Source organism: Prinia subflava, chromosome 2 (assembly GCF_021018805.1).
Source record: "Prinia subflava isolate CZ2003 ecotype Zambia chromosome 2, Cam_Psub_1.2, whole genome shotgun sequence".
In the NCBI taxonomy this organism is placed as follows: Eukaryota; Metazoa; Chordata; class Aves; order Passeriformes; family Cisticolidae; genus Prinia; species Prinia subflava.
The window spans coordinates 58,617,065-58,636,888 of record NC_086248.1 but is presented as its reverse complement, the minus strand read 5'-3'; the positions used below and the strand labels follow the sequence as shown (position 1 = coordinate 58,636,888).

The 19,824-nt window shown below is 38.0% G+C and overlaps 1 protein-coding gene across 13 annotated transcripts in view; it reads left to right on the top strand.

Annotated features, from left to right (window-relative positions):
* Positions 1-19,824, top strand: part of SYNE1 (spectrin repeat containing nuclear envelope protein 1) — a 294,687-nt gene that overhangs the window by 179,611 nt on the left and 95,252 nt on the right. For 10 of the 13 annotated variants that reach the window (XM_063390127.1, XM_063390131.1, XM_063390122.1 and 7 more), the window contains exons 84-94: positions 44-226; positions 1,692-1,829; positions 3,129-3,314; positions 4,021-4,143; positions 6,219-6,401; positions 7,754-7,897; positions 11,222-11,416; positions 12,458-12,598; positions 17,128-17,295; positions 18,062-18,223; positions 19,418-19,612. In XM_063390127.1, the coding sequence (XP_063246197.1) occupies positions 44-226; positions 1,692-1,829; positions 3,129-3,314; positions 4,021-4,143; positions 6,219-6,401; positions 7,754-7,897; positions 11,222-11,416; positions 12,458-12,598; positions 17,128-17,295; positions 18,062-18,223; positions 19,418-19,612 (1,818 nt within the window). The remainder of the gene's footprint in view (positions 1-43; positions 227-1,691; positions 1,830-3,128; positions 3,315-4,020; positions 4,144-6,218; positions 6,402-7,753; positions 7,898-11,221; positions 11,417-12,457; positions 12,599-17,127; positions 17,296-18,061; positions 18,224-19,417; positions 19,613-19,824) is intronic. The other 3 variants (XM_063390123.1, XM_063390128.1, XM_063390126.1) reach the window with 3 other exon arrangements.

Below are 19,824 nucleotides of genomic sequence, written 5' to 3'. Positions count from 1 at the left end.
CTAACACTTCCTGGATCACTGATTTGATTGTTTTTCTGTCTAGATCCTTGGTGACGAGTTGGACAGCTGCAATATAAAGCTGTTGGAATTAGATGCATCAGTCCAGGACTTTGCAGAGCAGAACGTGCCCCTGGCTAAGCAGCTAGCTCACAGGATAGGGAAACTCACTGCATTGCACCAGCAGACCATACGGCAGGCTGAGTACAGAGCAGCCAAGCTCAGTCAGGTATGATCTTAAATCCTTTCTGCTGTTTCCTCGCAGAACCAGAAGGAGCATGCAAACATCTCATCTGTTTTCCTGGAGTTATGCCAGACAGGGCATTCCTTGGCACATGTGCCTATTATTAGTCAGGGCTTGCATCACATTCCAAAGAGACACAGGTCAAATCAGAGGGTGAAATAATTCTCAGATGCTGCTTTAACACCCCCTTGCAGAAATCGCCTGCTGTTTGGTTCCTTTGGTGCCCTAAAATATTTGCAGATCTCACAGTAGCATGCCTCAAAACAATACCTCGTGCTTCTCAGGGTCTCTGTTTTGTCAGTGTTACCTGTATTTGCAGCATTAAACACAAAAGTTAAAAAAAGAATTATTTTGCTCTAGTTGCAATCCACAGAAGGTGAATATAACTTGTACATTCAATAGAAAAGCCTATATACATTTGCCCTGATAATAACATAATATTTATGCAATATTTTGGCATTCATAAAGATGTATTCCCTTAAAAGTATCTCAAATTCTTTCTCCTTTTTTTTTTCTTAATTGTTCTTATCCCCAAAAAACTCTAGCCAAAACAAATAAATGGATTTTCTATGGTTCTGCCATCAATACCTTGATAAAATATGAGTTCTCCTTTCTGCATGCATGAAGTTGCTTCTGTAAGAAAACTTCAAAATATTCTTTTCAGTTTCCTCTGAAAAATTGTTTTTAAGAAGAGATAGAAAATTATTATCAAAGTAAGAACTCAGTCAAAGGTACTTGGTAAAGAGATTTAACGTTAGGACATTTTTGTTCAGCATCAAAAAATGGACTTATTATAAAAAATTATAGGTACTGAAAACTGCTTGAAAATACAGTTTGGTCGCATTGGATTTGATTCATCCTTTATAAGGAGGAAATTCATGAACATAACTGAAATTATTCCTGCTGAAGAGAAAATTGTGCCTTATGACTCCTTTTCTAAATAGAAATTGGATTAATCAGAAAGCAGAACTTTTGTCCTGTATTTTGAAATACGGCAACATTCCATTTTTTGGAAATACAGCAGACTGAGTGGACAAAGCAGACTCAGAAAAAAAAAGAAAAAAAAAGGAAAAAAAAAAAGAAAAAAAAAAAGAAAAAAAAGGAAAAAAAAAAGAAAAAAAAAGGTGATTTAGAGGATTTAATAGAAAGATAAAGTATTTTGGAACTCACATGTGAGGCAGAAATATGCACGGGGAGTGTACCCTCCAGAGAAATATTTGATCATTAATGGACTCTCCCAGTGTGACCCACATTCTTATAGCTCCTTTTTTTCCCCCAAAATAGATAGTCTCTACTACTGTAAACAGACCTATTTTAACTACATAAAGTAAGAAGGAAGGAAAAGTTGTTAAAATGATCCCCAGGTTAAAACAATGAAATTAGTTTTTTCATCCTCCAAGAATTGTACAAAATTACATCTTAGGCTTAAGCAAATTTTTCTTTTATCCAGGCTGCTTCACACTTGGAAGAATACAATGAGATGCTGGAGTTCATATTGAAATGGATTGAGAAAGCAAATATCCTAGTGCATGGTAGTATAACATGGAATTCTTCTTCTCAGCTTCGTGATCAGTTTAAAGCCTACCAGGTGATTATGTGCCCTATGAAATTTAAAAGGCAGTGTATATAAAAAGCTCTTTTCAAAGCAATGGACTTCTACTTCCTCCTAAAGTGCTAGATTTCTTTGACTGTTCACCCAAGCCTTAAAAATGATTAATTGGTTTTGAAGTTGTCTGAAGTTTTGAAAACTGAAATAAAGATACGTTGTAGAATAAAAATGTGATTCCAAGTTGAATGTTATTCAAGTAGTTTGGTTTCATAGAAGCTTTTTGTCGAGTAACATATCTGCACACTGTGATTCTATCACACCAAGCAGTTTATTGCCGCTCATACTCTAAAGCTTTAGTTAATCAAACACAATTTTAAGTTTGGGGTTTTTTTTCTTTCTCCATTATTCTAAACTGGAATAGCCTCTGTTCTCATCTAATGAGTTTTATACCAAATATTCTCAGACTGATACCTAACAGAAGAGTTTCTTCCAATCCTTTTCCTAAGCATTTCATATCAGAGTAATTTGCTGTCCCTGTGATTGTGCAATTTGTTCTGTGTGCGTCTGTGTGTGGAATGTGTGTGTGAGATTAGTGGGATGTTTTGATGAGGTTCAAACTTGCCTGGTGTTACATGACAGAGTGAAAGAAATCAAGGCATCATACGATAATAATAATAATGTATCACTAATACCAAAACAAACATAAATTACGGTTTTTATGTCTACATTACTTAATTGTCAGCTGCATTCTTGTATGTTAGTGCAGTGTACTATGTCAAACTTTGTATTCTGAATAGGAGTTTCCAGGCAATTTATCCTGAGGGAAGCTGGAGACAGAATTTCTGGTTTGGTTTTGCTGTGGCTTTTTCCCTGCTTTGAAATCTGATGATAAAGGCTTAACCAATGCCATCCCACTTTGTCAGTGATTTTTTTAGGCAGCATTAACAACTCCTGCCCTGCTGTAACACTTCACCCAAGTGCTTTCTTCTACCTTCTATTAGGTATATGAGACTTCCAGGACAAATATTCTCCATAGATTGTGTATATTATACTTTTACAGATAAATGTGTATAGCAAAACACTAAAATTAATTTGTTGATAAGTACAGCTGCTGAAGCTTCATAACTTAACCTTTTGTTTCGCAGTCTCTATAAGCTGAAGCACTTCAGCAGAGCTTCAGAACTGAGCATATTGCCTAAGCCTTACAGGAAATCAGTGGAACTTAATCATAGGCTTACGACTGTGTACAGACTGAAGAGTTTGCAGAAAAATATACTTAAAAGATATGTGTCATTGAGTCTGAAACCTGACATTCAATTTGCCTGTATCTCCACCTAGAGCATTCTTGACGAGTCTGGAGAGATTCACGGTGATCTTGAGGCCATGAGTGAGAGGATTGATTACCTGGCAAGTGTATACTGTACTGAAGGAATGTCACAGCAAGTGCTGGAACTGGGGCGGCGCACGGAGGAATTGCAGCAAGTTATCAAAGTGCAGCTGCCAAACCTCCAAGATGCTGCCAAGGTACATGAAAACAGTTTTTTCTAATGCTAGCTGGCATCTAGGGTGATGTATGCATCATACTACTGAGATTACTGGTGGTGAAGATAATTTGTGGTCTATACAGGGCGTGACTTCATTGTCTAAAGTCAGGTATGGTGCACTGTTCTAGATGCTGCCTTCAGGTGCTGACTCAGATGGGCACAAGATTTCTGCAGGTCCTGTTATAAGTGCCCTTTCTGGATGGATATTTTTGGGATAATGGTGTGTCTCAAATAGCACTGAGCACCTACGTGCTAAAATACTTGAAAAGTGTATATGTTGACACTTATGTTCTGCTATTTCCTTTATTCTTCTCTTAAATGATATCTAAATGCTGTTCTTTATTAATTTAGATCAGTACTGGACCAGACCAGAATTTCATAGTGTAAGGCCTACCTCTACAAATGAGTGCAATGAAAAGAATAAACATGCTTTTTCAGTTTATAAAGCATATGCTGTATTTGAGTTTGAAGTACTTAAATTAATAACTCTGCCTTTGCAATCCCTTTTTCTAGACGGTCAAAATACTGCTATTTTTATCTAATATTTTAAACATTTAAAATTAACTGTCAAAACTATGAATTGTTTTTTGCACTGGATGTAAGGGGGATGTACCTGCAAAATCCAGACAGATATATGTTGATTTCTATTTTTCCTCTTATTCATCCCTGAATCAAACGTGTTTCAGGATATGAAGAAATTTGAAATTGAGCTGAGAGCCCTACAGGCTGCTTTGGAGCAAGCCCAAGCCACGCTGACATCTCCAGAGCTCGGCCATTTGAGCTTGAAAGAGCAACTTTCTCATAGACAGGTAAAAGACCAGACCTAAGAGTTAATATTTGATTAGTGTGACCTTACACAAAGGATAATGACTGTTGATGAAACTGATTTTTTGTGTTTCTTAGGTGGGTCACCATTTCAGAGTGTAGCCCCAAGATACTGCCAAGGAAATAAGGCATGGAGCAAGAAGAATCATTCCTTCTGAGGGAATGGTTGAAGTGTAATTCTTGATGAGCCCGTTCTTAGGTTGATGCAGTTCTGAGAAGTGTGCATCCAATCCATTTAATCCATATTAATAATTGTAATAAAGCCTAATTCTTATCTAGGTCAAGAGGTTCTTAAAGTACTTCAGAAGGAAGTCTAGATTGTTATAATAATTTTACAGATAGAGACATAATGATATAGTTTATTGCTAGCTTCTCCAATAGTAATCTGGAGCATAGGAAATAATTCAGGTTTCCTTCAGACCAGTTACATTTTGGAATGCTTAGTTGAATTATCTCCATAAGATATTGTGGCTATCTCTACTGCATTTGATCTGCTATGGAGATTTGTCAGTTTGTTAGTTTGGTCTCAGTTTCTTAACAGGAAAAGTAAGAGAAATCATAGCTTTCTGAGTTTCTCAAGATGTGTTTCTGCAAGCTAATATGGAGATTTAACTGTCTCAGTCTGCCAGTAAAAACTGGATGTTAGCAGGTTCACTTTAGGATTAAAATCTGCAGAAAAACATATGGAAGAAGCTTTTCCTTTTCATTAAAATATGCAGTCTTTATTCTGGGGACTTGCAAACAGATTTGAGAATGTGGCCTTGAGGAGTGTAAGTGAAACACATCACCCACCATAAGAATAAAGGAACGTGGAGTTTACACTGAGTTTTATGTGTACTCTTTGTCCTGGCTCTAGCAGGTCTCACAATACGGCTTTCTTTGGTACAGAAAGGGGCTGTAGCCCCTGTGCACCTGTTTCACCAGACCAGAGAGGGGATGTTGGGAAGTGCTTGGCTGGCACACAGCCCCCAGGGTGCCTCTGGGTGCTGACTGAACAATAAAGACACCCTTTGGCAGCAGTATGGGGTCTGACAAGGGAGAGGTCCCACATGTGCTGCCTGAGGAATAGGTCACTATAGCAAAACTCTGGTTAGATTGTCTGCCATGTCATGAAACTGCAGAAATAAAAAACAAACAATCCTCTCATCAGTTTGCACTTCAGCTCCACTTAGCTATCGTTCTTTATTCTATATCGTCCCCTATTTATAAGGGAAGGGACATAACCAAATTCTCTATCCCTGTTTGTCTCATTGTCCAGCTGATTTATATCTATGGAATCTAAAATCTTTTTCTAATGTGCTAAGGCCCTTTTTATCAACCTTTCCTTTTCCTGGTTTTGTTTTTGTTTTTTTCATATCTGTGCATACATTAAACTCCTCAATGTAGATAAAAAGAATGGTGATCAAATCTATTCTCCAAACATTGCACTAAGACCCTTCTCATGCATTTGAACAGACTGCTTGAATGGACATCTTGTATAGAATAGGCACTATTAACAAAGGCATACAGCTTATGATTATTCAAAGAAAAAGGTTGCTGTATTCCTTTCTGTTTGATTGCCTTTTGAATTTCAAGCAACATTTTCAGCTATGGTTTGTATTTTCAGAGGATGGTTGTGAATACAATGGGATTCAGGTGCTGTTTTGAAAACGTGCTTCTATGTCCCAGCAGGGAGTTCCACTCAGATTTTAACACTGAGATATGTGTATATATAGATTACTCTTGTGCTGCTTTGATTTTTGGAGTTTTTAAATCTATTTTCTCAAATCTGTTATAAGAAATATATTTTTTTTACTTGGACACTTAGCAATAGGTACTACTATGCTTTTTCATTAATTATTTTTATATCTAGAGTATGGGCTTCTTGCTTAAATACTCTTTAAAAGAATTCTCATTTCACAATGAGCAACTCCAGAGAAAGTGTTTCTAATTATATTTAGAAAATTTTTTAGAAAAAAAATTTCTATTATTGCTTGAACATATTATTTTTCTTTGGCTGCATGAAATGCTCTGGGATTTCTGAAAAATTGGTTTATTGTGGCGCTGACTTTGTTTCTAGCACCTGTTGTCTGAAATGGAGTCACTGAAGCCAAAGGTTCAGGCCGTGCAGGAGTGCCAGAGCGCCCTGAGGATTCCCGAGGAGGTGGTGACCAGCCTGCCCCTGTGCCACAGCGCCCTGCGGCTGCAGGAGGAGGCCAGCCGCCTGCAGCACAGCGCCATTCAGCAGTGCAACATCATGCAGGCAAGTGCAGCTCCACCCCGGCAGCCACGCAGAGGAACTCGAGCAGCCGCATGCAAATAGTGGTGAAAACACAGAATTTACATCTTTCTGCAGTCCTCTGTTCTGTAGCACCATCGGGGATTTCCCCACTAAGTCTCTGTTAGTCCTGACTGTAATATTCATGACCATGTTAATTGTTGATTTACTCATCAGCCTCTCACCTCAGTTCTCTCCCTGATATGCTATGATTTTTGTAATTTTTTAGGATTAACTAGACAAACAGATAATATACAATTGTATATTTTCTAAGATATATAATCAGTTAATAAAATTAATAACACATTAATAATATAACATTTATATAGCATATATATTCTATGATATATAACATTATATATAGAATATATATAACATTAATACGGCATATTAATAATATAACATTAATAATACATTAATAGAACATTGGCTGTTTCTGAAGATTGCATAAAAACTTTCCAGATAATTAATTTTGTGGTATAAAAATAATTACTTTTATTCTCCTTATTTATAGTTTATATTTGTTTGTTTTCTGATTTTGGAACCATTCAATGTCTATTAAGTTTGTATTTTCAAGTTTTGCTAAATACGAGTAAACTAGATTTTGTTTCATTGTTTATTTATAATTAAACACATAAAAGGTATTTCCAAAGAAGAGAATAAGCTTTTCTTCTCTGCTATTTAGTGATAGGAATATATGTAGCATATTCCATAGGCTAGGGTGCAACTACAGAGTTTCAAGTTGGATAACAGAAGAGACTTTTGATAATTAAGGATAATTAATGATCCTTAAATACAAGAAAGGTTACAATGTCACACTGAAGAATTTAAAAATGGGTTAGACAATCTGCTCATGTGTCTGTGATAGAAAGAACTGATACTACATTGGTGGGATAATTATCTGAATCCATCTTCATAATCGTGCCCCAGCTGTATTTTCTGTAATATCTAAGTTTTTCTTGTAGTCACAAATGAACACCTGAAGTGAAAAAGCAGATGAAAATGCTTTATAATAAAATCATGAGACTAAGCAAGGTTATCTTTTTGTGGTTGTGCTTGGTTCAGGTACTTGTTGGAATCAGAAGTTACAGCACCTTACATCAGAAATCTAAAAGATCATGTTATGTGGACTGTGGGTTTGGGAAATACTTAAATAAATGAAACTATTCAAATCATGGCAATTCACAATATTTATCAACAGACATTTTCCTGACTGTACTCCTGCTTTGCTTGTCAAGATGTGAGTGCCAGATACTTCAGGAGGGAGATGTGTCATGCTTAGATTAAGTGAAAATTAATTTTCATGTAGACACTCAATCTTTTTTCCCTTTCTCTAGGAAGCAGTGGTTCAGTATGAGCAATATGAGCAAGAAATGAAACATTTGCAGCAGATGATAGAGAGTGCCCATCGCGAGATCCAAGACAAGCCAATAGCAACCAGCAACATCCAGGAACTCCAGGTCCAGATTTCACGTAATGAGGTATGGGACCCAAAATGCATCAAAACATTGGCCTCAGTGGCAGCTCACTGACCCAGACAACCTTTCATAAGCAACAGGCATAAGATAGCTGAGTTGCTATTCAGATTTCCTCAAGGCTAGTTGAGCAGATAGGCTTAATCCCAGAGAGGAACTCCTGCTATTGGTACAATGTGGACAATTCGTTTTAGTTAGATATAGCCTAACCTTCAGACAACATTATGATAAACAAAAGCATTGCATAATTAAGGAGCAGTTAACATTAGAACTTGACTGAGAAATGTCTCAGAAGTCAGAGTTGAGCAGTTGGTCAGTTAATCACAACTCGTTCGGTGATCCATATGTACGTATCTGTATCCTAAAGAACTTGTACATAGATGCATGTATATCCCAAGGTACTTGCTCATTTTCAAACCAGTCACATTCTGTAAAGAATACCAAGAGACTTGAATCACAGGAAACCCACAATAGATTTAGAGGAAAACTCTGCACCATTCACTCCAAAGGTTTCTTTAATGTCTTTGTTGGGAAGATTTTTGTGCTCTTGAGTTGTGGGTCCTGCCCACAAACTCATGGATTCTTAGCCCTTCAAAAAGTCATAATAGTCTCTGTGCAGCCTTCTTGCTGTGCTGGCTTGAGAGCTCCTCCTGAGCCCCTTTCACCTCCATCTGCCTGTTGTGTAATTCCTAGCATAGAAATTGCACCACTGATCTGCGTGTGTCACTTTTGGCACCAGATGGCACCATTTCTTCACCTTATAATTAAAGCTATCCTTCCTGGTGTGTAATATAACCTGATGTTACATGTGTTGCTCGTTTTCTATCCAGCTGTTACAACTATTATTTAGTATTAATTCACGAGCAGTTTGCATATACAAACAATGGGTTTTATTAATATTGGATAATTGATAATGCTACTATTCTCTATTCAAATATACTGGAACAGCAAATGCATGAGAGGGACCAGCAATTCAGGGTAATGTTGCTGGAGGATGGAATAATGCTGCAGGCAGGAAGGAATTAAAAATGGGGCAGCTTGAAGTTTTCTGTACATTGGAGCCAGTTTAGTAGCTAGGAGTGGTCCTAAATATCTGCAGGAAGACAGCAGCTTTATGATAATGCATGTTGGGATCAGCCAGAACAGACACATTTCATACGTGCAAGCTTTCCACATTTAGGGGTAAGGGGATTTGAAAGACTGAGATAAGCATATTTTTGGCTCGTGTTTTCTCTGCTAAATACCTGTGAAAAAGCATAACATTAAGTGAATATTCTGAACCATATGTTAGACTACTTCAATAGTCACAGCTGTCAAGTTGTTTGTTAGGTGTGTTATTAATTTAAGAAAATATCAGTCACCACATCCCCTTTTAAAGGCTGTCTGCAAAAGAACTTAAGGGAACAATTGTAGTAGCTATATTTAGAATTAAATTAAGAGGAAGGAACAAAGTAGAAGGAAATTACATCTTGATTTTTGAGAAGCTTGTATTGATATGCATGTGTGTAAGTAGATACCATGTCTACTGACCTGAGTTTCTTTAGAATTTCAGATAAGAATGTGGGCAAGTATTTCCATACATGAGAATTAATGGAAAATACAATACCTCATGGTACATTGCTTTTATAAGATGCTTTATTATTTTTAATATTCTTTTACAATCACATTTTCACTTACTCTTCTTTGTTTTCAGTTGAAAGAGGCATTTTAGATACTCAATGCATTGGACATTAATACCACAAATATCATTGCACTCGGTAATCTGATGGAATAGAGCATACTGAATGACAAGAATTTTCTGTTGAGGCTCAGATGTGTCATTCATTGAGCATTTGTGAATGACTGGAATTTGCCAAAGAGCAGATAACTATTTGAGCTGCTAGACATTAAATTTATGGCTTGATTTTATTGCAGCTTGGTTTTGGACTATTCTGCTTGATGTTTTATAGTTTCCAAGGAAAGTTTTGGAGCACCAAGAGATATTCTTTTGTTGCTAACATGACAGATGGTGACAAGGTGCCATTGAAACTCAAGCAGTGAAGTGTCATCCTCAGTCTTTGAGCTGTTTCAGTTCCTAACTTTTTTCTTGCAATGAGTGTTCTGCACTGTAATTTTGAGGAATTTCCTTACTTAAAATGCCATAGAACCAAAAAAACTTCTAATTTATCAGCCCAAAATAGTAGTCTTATTTACTTTTGAAAAGGTATTGCAATAATATGTTATTATGCCTACTAGATCTTGCAACTCCTATTGCAGTTTTTCCTTGAAAACCTGTGGGTTTTGAAGAAGTAAAAGCAGATATAAAAATGAAGCAGAAATATATACTTGAACAAATAACCACCGATTTAGCAGGCAAGCTTATACAAATGTTTTCACTTCTTAGATCAAAACTCCAACTTGTTATTGAGTGTCTAAGGAGACAGGAACAATAGCTTCAGCAGGAATATGAAACCCTTCCACTGTTTTTTATTTTAAGTATATTAATTGAAAGGTTTGAAACTGGACACTGAACAGGGCAACAGTACAGGGTAGGAAAGAAGACGCTTATGAATAGTCATCAGGCTATTCATTTTAATCTTTTTTTTATCTAAAAATCTTAAGCTTATGATGGTGTTTGGCCACATAAATAGACCATTTCCTAAGCATAAAACCCCCAATAGCTAAAAAGTAGTCTGCTTTATGCTAGTTTCCCCATCTCTTTCTAAAGAAAGGTTAGTCTTGTGCAGTTCAAATTTTTACTCAGTAGACTTACACAAAACCAAAAAGAGATTAAAAGACAGCTTATCCAAACAGTGAGAAAAAGTTATCCAGTCTGCATTTAATCTTGTTACGTGACTGATTGTTCCTATCACATTTGAGCCTGTTAGACCTTGTGAGTTACTGCTTGCACAAGTCATTCTTCCTGCTGGGAGCTGAATGGGGCATTTTTTGCAGTTGTGGCCACTACGTGACCTCATTTCCCTGGCATGCACTATGCGGGGGAGCTTCATCTTCCTCAGATAAATGGAAGCGGATCGCGGGCGGGGGGAAATAGGGCAGCAAGAGGGAGAGACGGTCCCCTCTGCTGCAGCGTGCAGCTCACAGCCGTGGGCTCAGGCCGGGGCGGGATGCGATGGTGAGGAGCCCGTCCTCCGTGCCTCCCCTCCGCGATCGGCGGTGTCGCAGCGCCGCCGGGTCCCTCCTCCGTGCTCGTCACCGGAGCGGCAGCGCCGCCCGCACCGGCACCGCCGGCAGCGCACGGCGTGGCTGCGCCGGGAAAGCTGGAATGCTGCCGCTGCCCTGGCCTCTCCCGGCCGCAGCAGCATCAGCGGGAAAAAAATGTTTCCGCAGGAGCTGGCTCAGAAGATCAAAGGATACCAGGAGCAAATTGCGTCTTTGAATTCCAAGTGCAAGATGCTGACAATGAAAGCAAAGCATGCCACCATGCTGCTGACAGTGACAGAAGTGGAGGGGCTGTCCGAGGGAATGGAGGAGCTGGATCCGGACCTGCTGCCAGCACACCCCGCTCATCCCTCCGTGGTTATGGTAAGCAATGCTTTGGTCACTGTACTCATTATCTGAGCTGCTTCCTCTTGCATCATTGCAACATCCCTGTAGCATTGCCACAGCTCACATCTACATTTAGCTTTTGAAATGGCTGTAGTGTGGCAAACTAAACAAGTTGCAGCTTCCCTTTACTGTATTTTGCTTTATATGGGTTCTCAAGACTTGTTGATGAAGGCTGAGGTTATTTAACAGACAAGTATGTGAAATTTGTGAGCAATATTATGCAAATGTTGTGCTTTTTATTTTGTAGCTCTCAGCATGCAAGAACAAATGCTAAGAAATTGATGAGTTGCAGGAATAAAATTAAACCAGAATAAATGTTATTTCATTAGATGTTGCAGTCTATGGGCTTTTCACACGTCAAAATGTTGATGTGGTAATTGACAGTATGCTGCTGTATTCCCAGATGTATTCCAGTGTACTGGAAATGAAAGCTAAGTACTGCCATAGACCTGATGTTTGACTTACTTTGGTTTTGTTTGATTCTAACTGGGTCTCATTACAAGCATTCTGCTGATGCTACTGGGATTTTTGTCTGAGTGTCAGACTTCAGGATTTATCCCTCTATAGCAACTTTGGGGAAGGAAGAAGGTTACGTTTGAATACTGGGTTGTGTGTATTTTATATTAAAATTCTGTTCCTTGTTGTTCTAGCTGTACGTGGATACTGAGACAAATAGTCCAATATTCTGTAGCTCTCCACAGTATTTCTGTATGCAGCAGAGATTATATTAGAAGGTGTTTAGGCAGACCTGAATTTGTTATTGCTGAGTTGATTGCTCTACATTGTCTTTTAAAATGCATTAGGGCACAGGAGAGCATTTTCATACTGAGGTATGACAAGTAAATGAGACTATTTATTCAACAGATTTTTAAGCTGGTAAATGTAGGAGCATGAAGCATGACTAATTAATGCTGTGGTAATTCTGGCCGTGTGTTGTTTTGATCTCAGTCTAAGTCAAGCCTCAGCTGAGGTAACTGATTTTCTTCCTGTGCTCTGGGGTTGCTTTTCCTGTGGCAGATGACTGCTGGTCGCTGTCACACGCTGCTCTCCCCTGTCACTGAGGAGTCTGGGGAGGAGGGAACCAACAGTGAGATATCTTCTCCACCTGCCTGTCGCTCTCCCTCACCTGTGGCTAATACAGATGCTTCTGTTAACCAGGTACCTTTCTCTTGGCATTCATTCAGCTTTTATCTCAGACATACATGGTTCCATTCCACAGGTGGTTTATTTAATCCTCTGAAATAATGTTTAGCTATAGCTCCAAGAAACTGAGGCTTTACCTCTTACCAAACTGAACCTTCAGGTTCAAAGTGGATACAGATACTGACTTCTGAGTTGCAATTGTATAAATCGAATATTACAGTTCTTCATTAATTAAAAAAAAAAGTGACAATTGTAACGTCACCAGTGTTTTCTACTGATAACATAACTTTTATTTTCTCAGTAGTACTCAATGGAATCTTGCATCCTGAGAAAAAATGCTTTTTTGTACTCCCAGTAATGAAACATTGCATCATGTTCATATCCATCTATCTTCCTGTACCATTGCCATTGAGGCACTGAAATTACAGCCGGGTATCATCTACTTAATATCATTTCAGTTATTAATTTTCATGTGGGTTTTTTTTCATGTACTGTTCATTCCAACGTTGTTCATTTCCATGGCAGTCTATTTTAAGTGCCAGTGAGGCAGATCAGTGAAATAACAGACATTAGCTTTTAAATCAGAGCTGAGGGCTCTTGCACTTCTGATAGGAGCAAGTGTATATCAGTATTGATTAAAATGTGAACACTGAGCAATCACATTGAGCATCGTGCACATAAAGTCACGCATAAAATGTTATGCTTTAGAAGTTTAGAAAAGAGTCTTAAAAGCCGTCACCACCTCACTGAATTCATCATGTTCTGGATTTTGTGGTTGACTGGTTGGTTTTGCATTTGTGACTGCTTCCAAAATTGACCACTGCAGATATGAAGGTTAGACCATGTTGTGCTGCACTGCTGAGACAATTAGACAAGTTCAAGCAAGATGCTCGTTGATTCCTTCTGCTAATTTCAGAAATGCATATGCTGCCACAGAAGTTGCTAAATATAAGTCATAAGAAAAAATACTAATGTAAGATAGTAAGAGTGGTGACAAAGTCATCAATGGCATACTAAAAAAAGCTGTATAATACAGAAGAAGGATTTTTCTAGTTTTCTATAATTTTAGATAATCAGAAAACTCCCTGTGAAGTTTACTTACAGTAGAAAGGCATCTATATACTTCAACATAGAAGTCTTATGACACCATTAATTAATGAAGGAGTTAAGGGAGCAAAAGCAGCTTGCTTCCTAATCAGCAAAGTCAATGTCAGTTCATTACTTATCACTGAAAATGTAAATGTCAAACAGCTCCAGTCACTCAGACAATAAAGAAAACACAGTGAACATGCAGTTGCACCATGAGCTGAAACCAAAATACAAGTTTTAGAATAAGTGATTTACTAGGGCAAAATTGAACAAAAATATTATGTCTTTAATTTAGCAGAAGATTGTTTGCAAGAGATAAAGTTTATGCTGTTGTAACAACCTTAAAAACTTAGAGCTGAAGTTTTCTTTAGTGTGGTTAATGTTGAAATGAACTGCATGTATTAAACAACAAGCGGAAGAACATTCCAAAATGCAGTGGTTTACTTACAAAATTCTTAGGCTCACACTCACATGAGATTAAGACTAAAGAAGCTGTGAAACTGCCAGTTCTGGTCATGATGAATGCCCAGGGAGACTTCAGGAAAGAAGGTTGGTTTAAAAAAAATATCCTAGACATTAGTGAACTAGGAGCTCAAATGTAAATTATAAACATTTTGCATTTTTAGAGCAAATCAGCAAAATAATTGGAAATATTTTGTTTTAAAAAGTAGCCAGAGTTAAGAACTAATTTCTCACCGGAAGATCACCAGCAAACTACCAGAAAAAAAAATGTGAACAGAAACTCTAGAAAGTGAAGAATAACATGAGTTTAGTTTGGAAAAAAATTGAAAACTCTTCTGAAGAGGCAGTTGGGGAAGGAAAGGTTATGTGTTAAGACTGCTTTTTAATTCATCCCGATTAACACCCTATAGTGTTTCATCATTTTCCTAGCATCTCTAAATGATGAAACATAGCTAGTCTTAATTCAGACATCTATACACTTTATTTACATTTCTAACAAGTAGTGAAAATATGAAACAAGTGGCAACTGCTCATTAGTGAAATATTGGGATTATGTATTGAAATAGATTAATACAAGGCCAGAAATACAAGAAAGTGATAATTCTAGCACTATCATAAGTTAAAAAATGTGTTTTTTCTGAAACTCCTCTAAAAACAACAGGGTGCCAGCAACTATAAAGATGTTAATGTTTGAATCACTGAGGAATTTAATAATGTATAAAAATATTATGTTAACAGTCCTAAAATGCAGTTAATTTTGATGTTTAGCAAAACCAGACAATCTGTGCTGTAGTACTGAATGAGAATCCTTCGGTGCTAAATCTCTGCACTTACTCAAAGATGTAATCAATTAAAATTTGACACACTTTTTAAAACTTGGTTTGCTGATACGCAGTGCAGAGCAGTTGAACTGGAAAAGCTGAAGTGCTGGCACCATGCCCTGTAGGCCACAGCTGATCCTGTGATTCTAGTCTTATGCAGTGGGTCACCGTTAAATGCCTTTCTATCTCCTTGTACACAGCCTACTTAAGGATTCTTACTCTTGCCCTTACGGATACTCATCTGGGGTGCACCAGCCCTTGTTACATATCTTACATAATCCAAACACACCCTTTTGCCCCTGCATCTAACAACAAAGCTTGGCTAATGTTCATTGGCTACTCGTCATAAGAACAGCCATGGGCTGTTGGGTCCTCTATAGGGGCAACAAAATCTTTTATTTGCGTGAACATCTGGATTCCTGCTGTCATCATGTGAAAGCTCTGCCAAAGAGAAGCTGCTATGTTGTATACTCCAGAAAGCAGTTGAAAAGATGGGGAAGGGATTGCTTTTCCCTTTCTGTGAAAACAAGCCCTTTATTCTGAAAACCATATTAAGAGGTCAAAGAAGCATTGATCTTGAGAGGGGACTTGCAAGGAAATGGAGAGTAGCTGCAGGCAAGGTAAAATGAGAAGTTGCCTCCACTGGTGCAATTTTTCACCATTACATGCAAAGATCACTTGTGGTAAGAGTGAAAAATTCTGAAATGCTGTACTAAGCTGTTACCTATTCCATGCTGGCTCCCAGACATTGTAGCAATTTTATCACTAAATTTTTCAAGTTTCCCAATTATTTTCTCTAAAGAAGTACCTCATTGGAGGTGCACTTTCAGACAGTTTTATGGGAGTGATATGGTTTCTGTGCACTTCCAGAGCCTGTCTGATTTTATTCACATACAGTATTAGATAATGTATTTGCATTCTGTTCCAAATTAGGATCTTTCTTATACTTTGAGCTCCAGTACCTCAGAATTAGTCTTGTTCAGTACCTAACTTTTATATATCTCTAAAGAGCCACAGAGTGGTTGAGGTTGAAGGGACCTCCAGGGATCATCTGGCCCAACACCCTTTGTTAGGCTGGGCCATGTACAGCAGGTTGTCCAGGACTATATTAAGGTTGATTATGAATATCTCTAAGGATGAAGACCCTGCAGCTTCCCAGGGCAACCTGTCCCAGTGCTCAGTCACCCTGTCAGAATAAAATGTTTCTTGGTATTCAGAGAGAATCTCCTGTGCGTCAGTTTGTGCCCATTGCCTCTGTTGCTGTCAGTGGGCACCAATGAGAAGAGCCTGGTTCTGTCTGCTTTGCACCCTCCCTTGAGGTAGCATTTTTCACCTCCCAAATAATGTGGTGCTAACTCTCATATGTGGTTTCAGTTTTAAATAATTCTTGTCATCAAGTCTGCTTTCCTGACCTAAGTATAGATACTGTACTTGTTTCCTTAATTCTGCATTTTCTGTAGATGTTTTCAGTTGTCATCTGCAACAGCTGAAGAATCCTCCATACTCTAAGTATAGAACTTCTGGTGAGAAATAATTCCACTGTGAATTTTCATTGGTGGTTTGAACATTTGCCCATTTCTGTAGCAATGGGCAAATGGTCATTTTGGTCCCTTTTGGTCCCCTTTGGTCCCTTTTCTCAATATCTTTTATAAGTTAGTTGAGGCTCCCTCTTTGTTTGAAAGCTTACAGTGAGCTGATGCTTCATGCTCATTCTTGCCTCATTTACCAGTCTTTCAGCATATTCCTTTTAGGTTCTTCTGCAGCTCTCTCTGTGATAGTGTTCATTAGGATGGTATTTGCCACCTACAGTACCATTGTCTGTCTTTTGTGATGGGTTTTCCCCCCATGTGTAGTTGTAATGATGCTGGAACAACACTCCCATTTATAGCACTTCCCCTCCCAGCCTTTCCATGATTGCCACAGTTGCCTTCTGTACCTCCTAGCTAATTTGAACATGAAAAAAATGTGTCCAAAATCTTCCTCATAATGAAGGTCCAAAACATGCTCAGTCTGCTACAGTTAAATATTGACTTACTGTGTTATTAAGAGGTTTCCAGGTGGTTTTGGTTTGTGGGCTTTATTTTAATGGACATATGCGGAGGGGCACTATGGGAGGGATAGTATGCAGTGTCTTTCTCTTTGAAAGTGCAATAATGTACTTCGTGCTTGTAGGACATTGCTTATTACCAAGCCTTATCTGCTGAACAGTTGCAGACAGAAGCTGCTAAAATTCAACCCAGCACCTCAGCCACCCAGGAGTTCTTCGAACCAGGCTTAGAATCATCTGCTAGTGCCAAATTGGATGATTTGCAGCGTTCTTGGGAAACACTGAAAAATGTGGTAAGTTTGCATCTGGAGACTTCAAAATAGTTGGCTACCTTGTAAGGAGTAAAATTTAAATAACTGGCTCAGCTAATATTCTTCTCTGAGGTTTTTGGTTTCCAGATGGTAACTTGAACTGTTAGTGGTAAAATACTATTTTTGTTCTTTGTTTGAAAGCTTGTGTAAGATGGACCTCCATTAATAAAAATAAGAACCATTAAAACCGATAGTTGGCTTCAGAAATATTGGCTATTGACAGATTATTCCATAATCTAGTAGGGATAGCCAATCATGCTGGATGAGCAGGCAAAAAAGGCCTAAGAATCTGGTTTCTCCAAATACTGAATCAACATATTTCTCTATACGTTTTCAGCATAATCATTCAGTGATTTATGAAAATGGTCAGAGTCTTGATCACATGCTATAATTTTAATTCCTTTCAGAGGTGCCATAGCTGTTATGGGATATTAAGAACTATGTGTCTGGGAAATAGTGCACATCCATGTTTGGGTGCATGAAATCTAAGATAATGTGTGAGAATGTGCATAGGTTTTCCCTGCTTTATTAATATCCATTTCTTCTAAGCAGCAGAACCTAGAATTTTACAATGAAATTTAAGTAAATTACTATTTTTAATATGGGTGTCTTGCATTGCAATTTATACTCCTGAAAACTTGTTGCAAGTTTTTCTGCTTTAGTCTCTTAAGCTTAGGGAAATGTGAAGCAGACTAAACAGCAAATCCTGTGTCAGAGGTCAGAATTTATACCTTCCTCTCTTCTGCAGATCAGTGAAAAGCAGCGCACACTCTATGAAGCTCTTGAGCGTCAACAGAAGTATCAGGACACACTCCAGTCTATATCCACGAAAATGGAAACCACTGAAATCAAACTAAATGAGAGTTTGGAACCGGCCAAAAGCCCAGAGAGCCAGATGGCTGAACATCAGGTAAAATCTTACATGTGAGGAGAGGGAGAGTGCACATTGCCTGCATATCTTTTCTTCTGTTTTTTAGACAGTAACTTTCTTCATGGCTGGATACCTCAAACATATGCATTTATTACATGAACCTTCTCTGTTAACTGTATGTCTTGCCTTTCTGTCCTTCCTGCTGTTCTAAAGGTGGTGTAATGGGGATTCTTCTAATAAGGAGCCTTCTCGAAAGAAGTAGATCATAAGAGTCCAATCGAAAATTTGAGCAAATGCTTTTGTCCAAGATTGTTTCCAGTGATAGCTATACATACTGTTCTTCAGCATCCTTGCTGAAGAATACTTACAGTGTTGCCAAATTTACTAAGATCATAACCAATACTGATGCATTGTATATTGATCAAAATAAATTTTTCGCCTTGTTAAACAAAACATACCAAAAGCACACAAAAATTCCCTCCAAGGGAAGTCTCAAGAAATAATGATCTGAATAATAAGAGAATACTTTATTAAGTAATGCATCTGACATATGTCTAAGTTTTAATCACCTAAACCTTCTATATGATTGCTTGGGCCTATCTGGTGTGGCCAGATAATGAGTGTGTGTTTGTGAGAGACAAATAAGGGCATGTTTTAGCTTCCAACCTAAAACTTTCTGAGTGGACAAGGAACATCCAGCAATAGATGTGTGATACCATTCTTTTATAGGTATCTTGAAAACTGGTTCATAGGATAAAAGTAGGAAGTTATTTTGCACCATGGAATAAATCTCTGAATATTGGCATCTGTTGCTGGATGTTCATTGTAAGCTAAAACATGCCCCTGTTTTTCTCTCTACAAACACACACTCACTTACTTGCTCACTTACTTGCTCACTTACTTATCTTTACTACGAGTACTAGAATGCCCTACAGATAATATATTGGAAGAATAAATTTCCAATGTCCAAAATAATTCCTTGTGATATGTTTGAAATTCAATATGTAATTAAGTCTGATACACTATCCTAACTCAAGCATCTAAAAGCAGGACTCAGTCCTTATGGAATACTGTCTCTGGCACACTGGTAGTGATAACTCTGCTCTACTCTGTGTTCCTGGTGCTCCCCTGGGATAGTTGTCTTGAATTTTGTATTTAGTCTATGTCTCATGAAATACTTCCTTCTTGCTGGCAAATGAAGCAAATGCATTCTCTGCTCTCTTTTCTAAATAGGCTTTGATGGATGAGATTTTAATGTTGCAAGAAGAAATCAGTGAGCTTCAGACATCATTGGCCCAGGAGCTTGTTTCAGAACCGCTGGATGCAGAAGGTGCTGATCAAATGGCACTGCAGTCCACCCTCACTGTCTTGGCAGAAAGAATGGCCACAATCCGAATGAAGGCATCGGGAAAACGACAGCTATTAGAGGTACAAGAAAAAACATCACCAATAGTTTTAGTCACCATAAAAAAAAAAAAGAAAAGCAGTTTTCATTTCTGCGTCTTTCTCACAATTCCTTTCAGTAATAAATTACCATTCTTTTTTTAGCAAGCCCCTTATCTTAATGGTAAATGATAAGCAGCGAGAAAGAACTTGGAACATGCATATATTATATATGCTCTGAGTTTCTTCTGGCTATA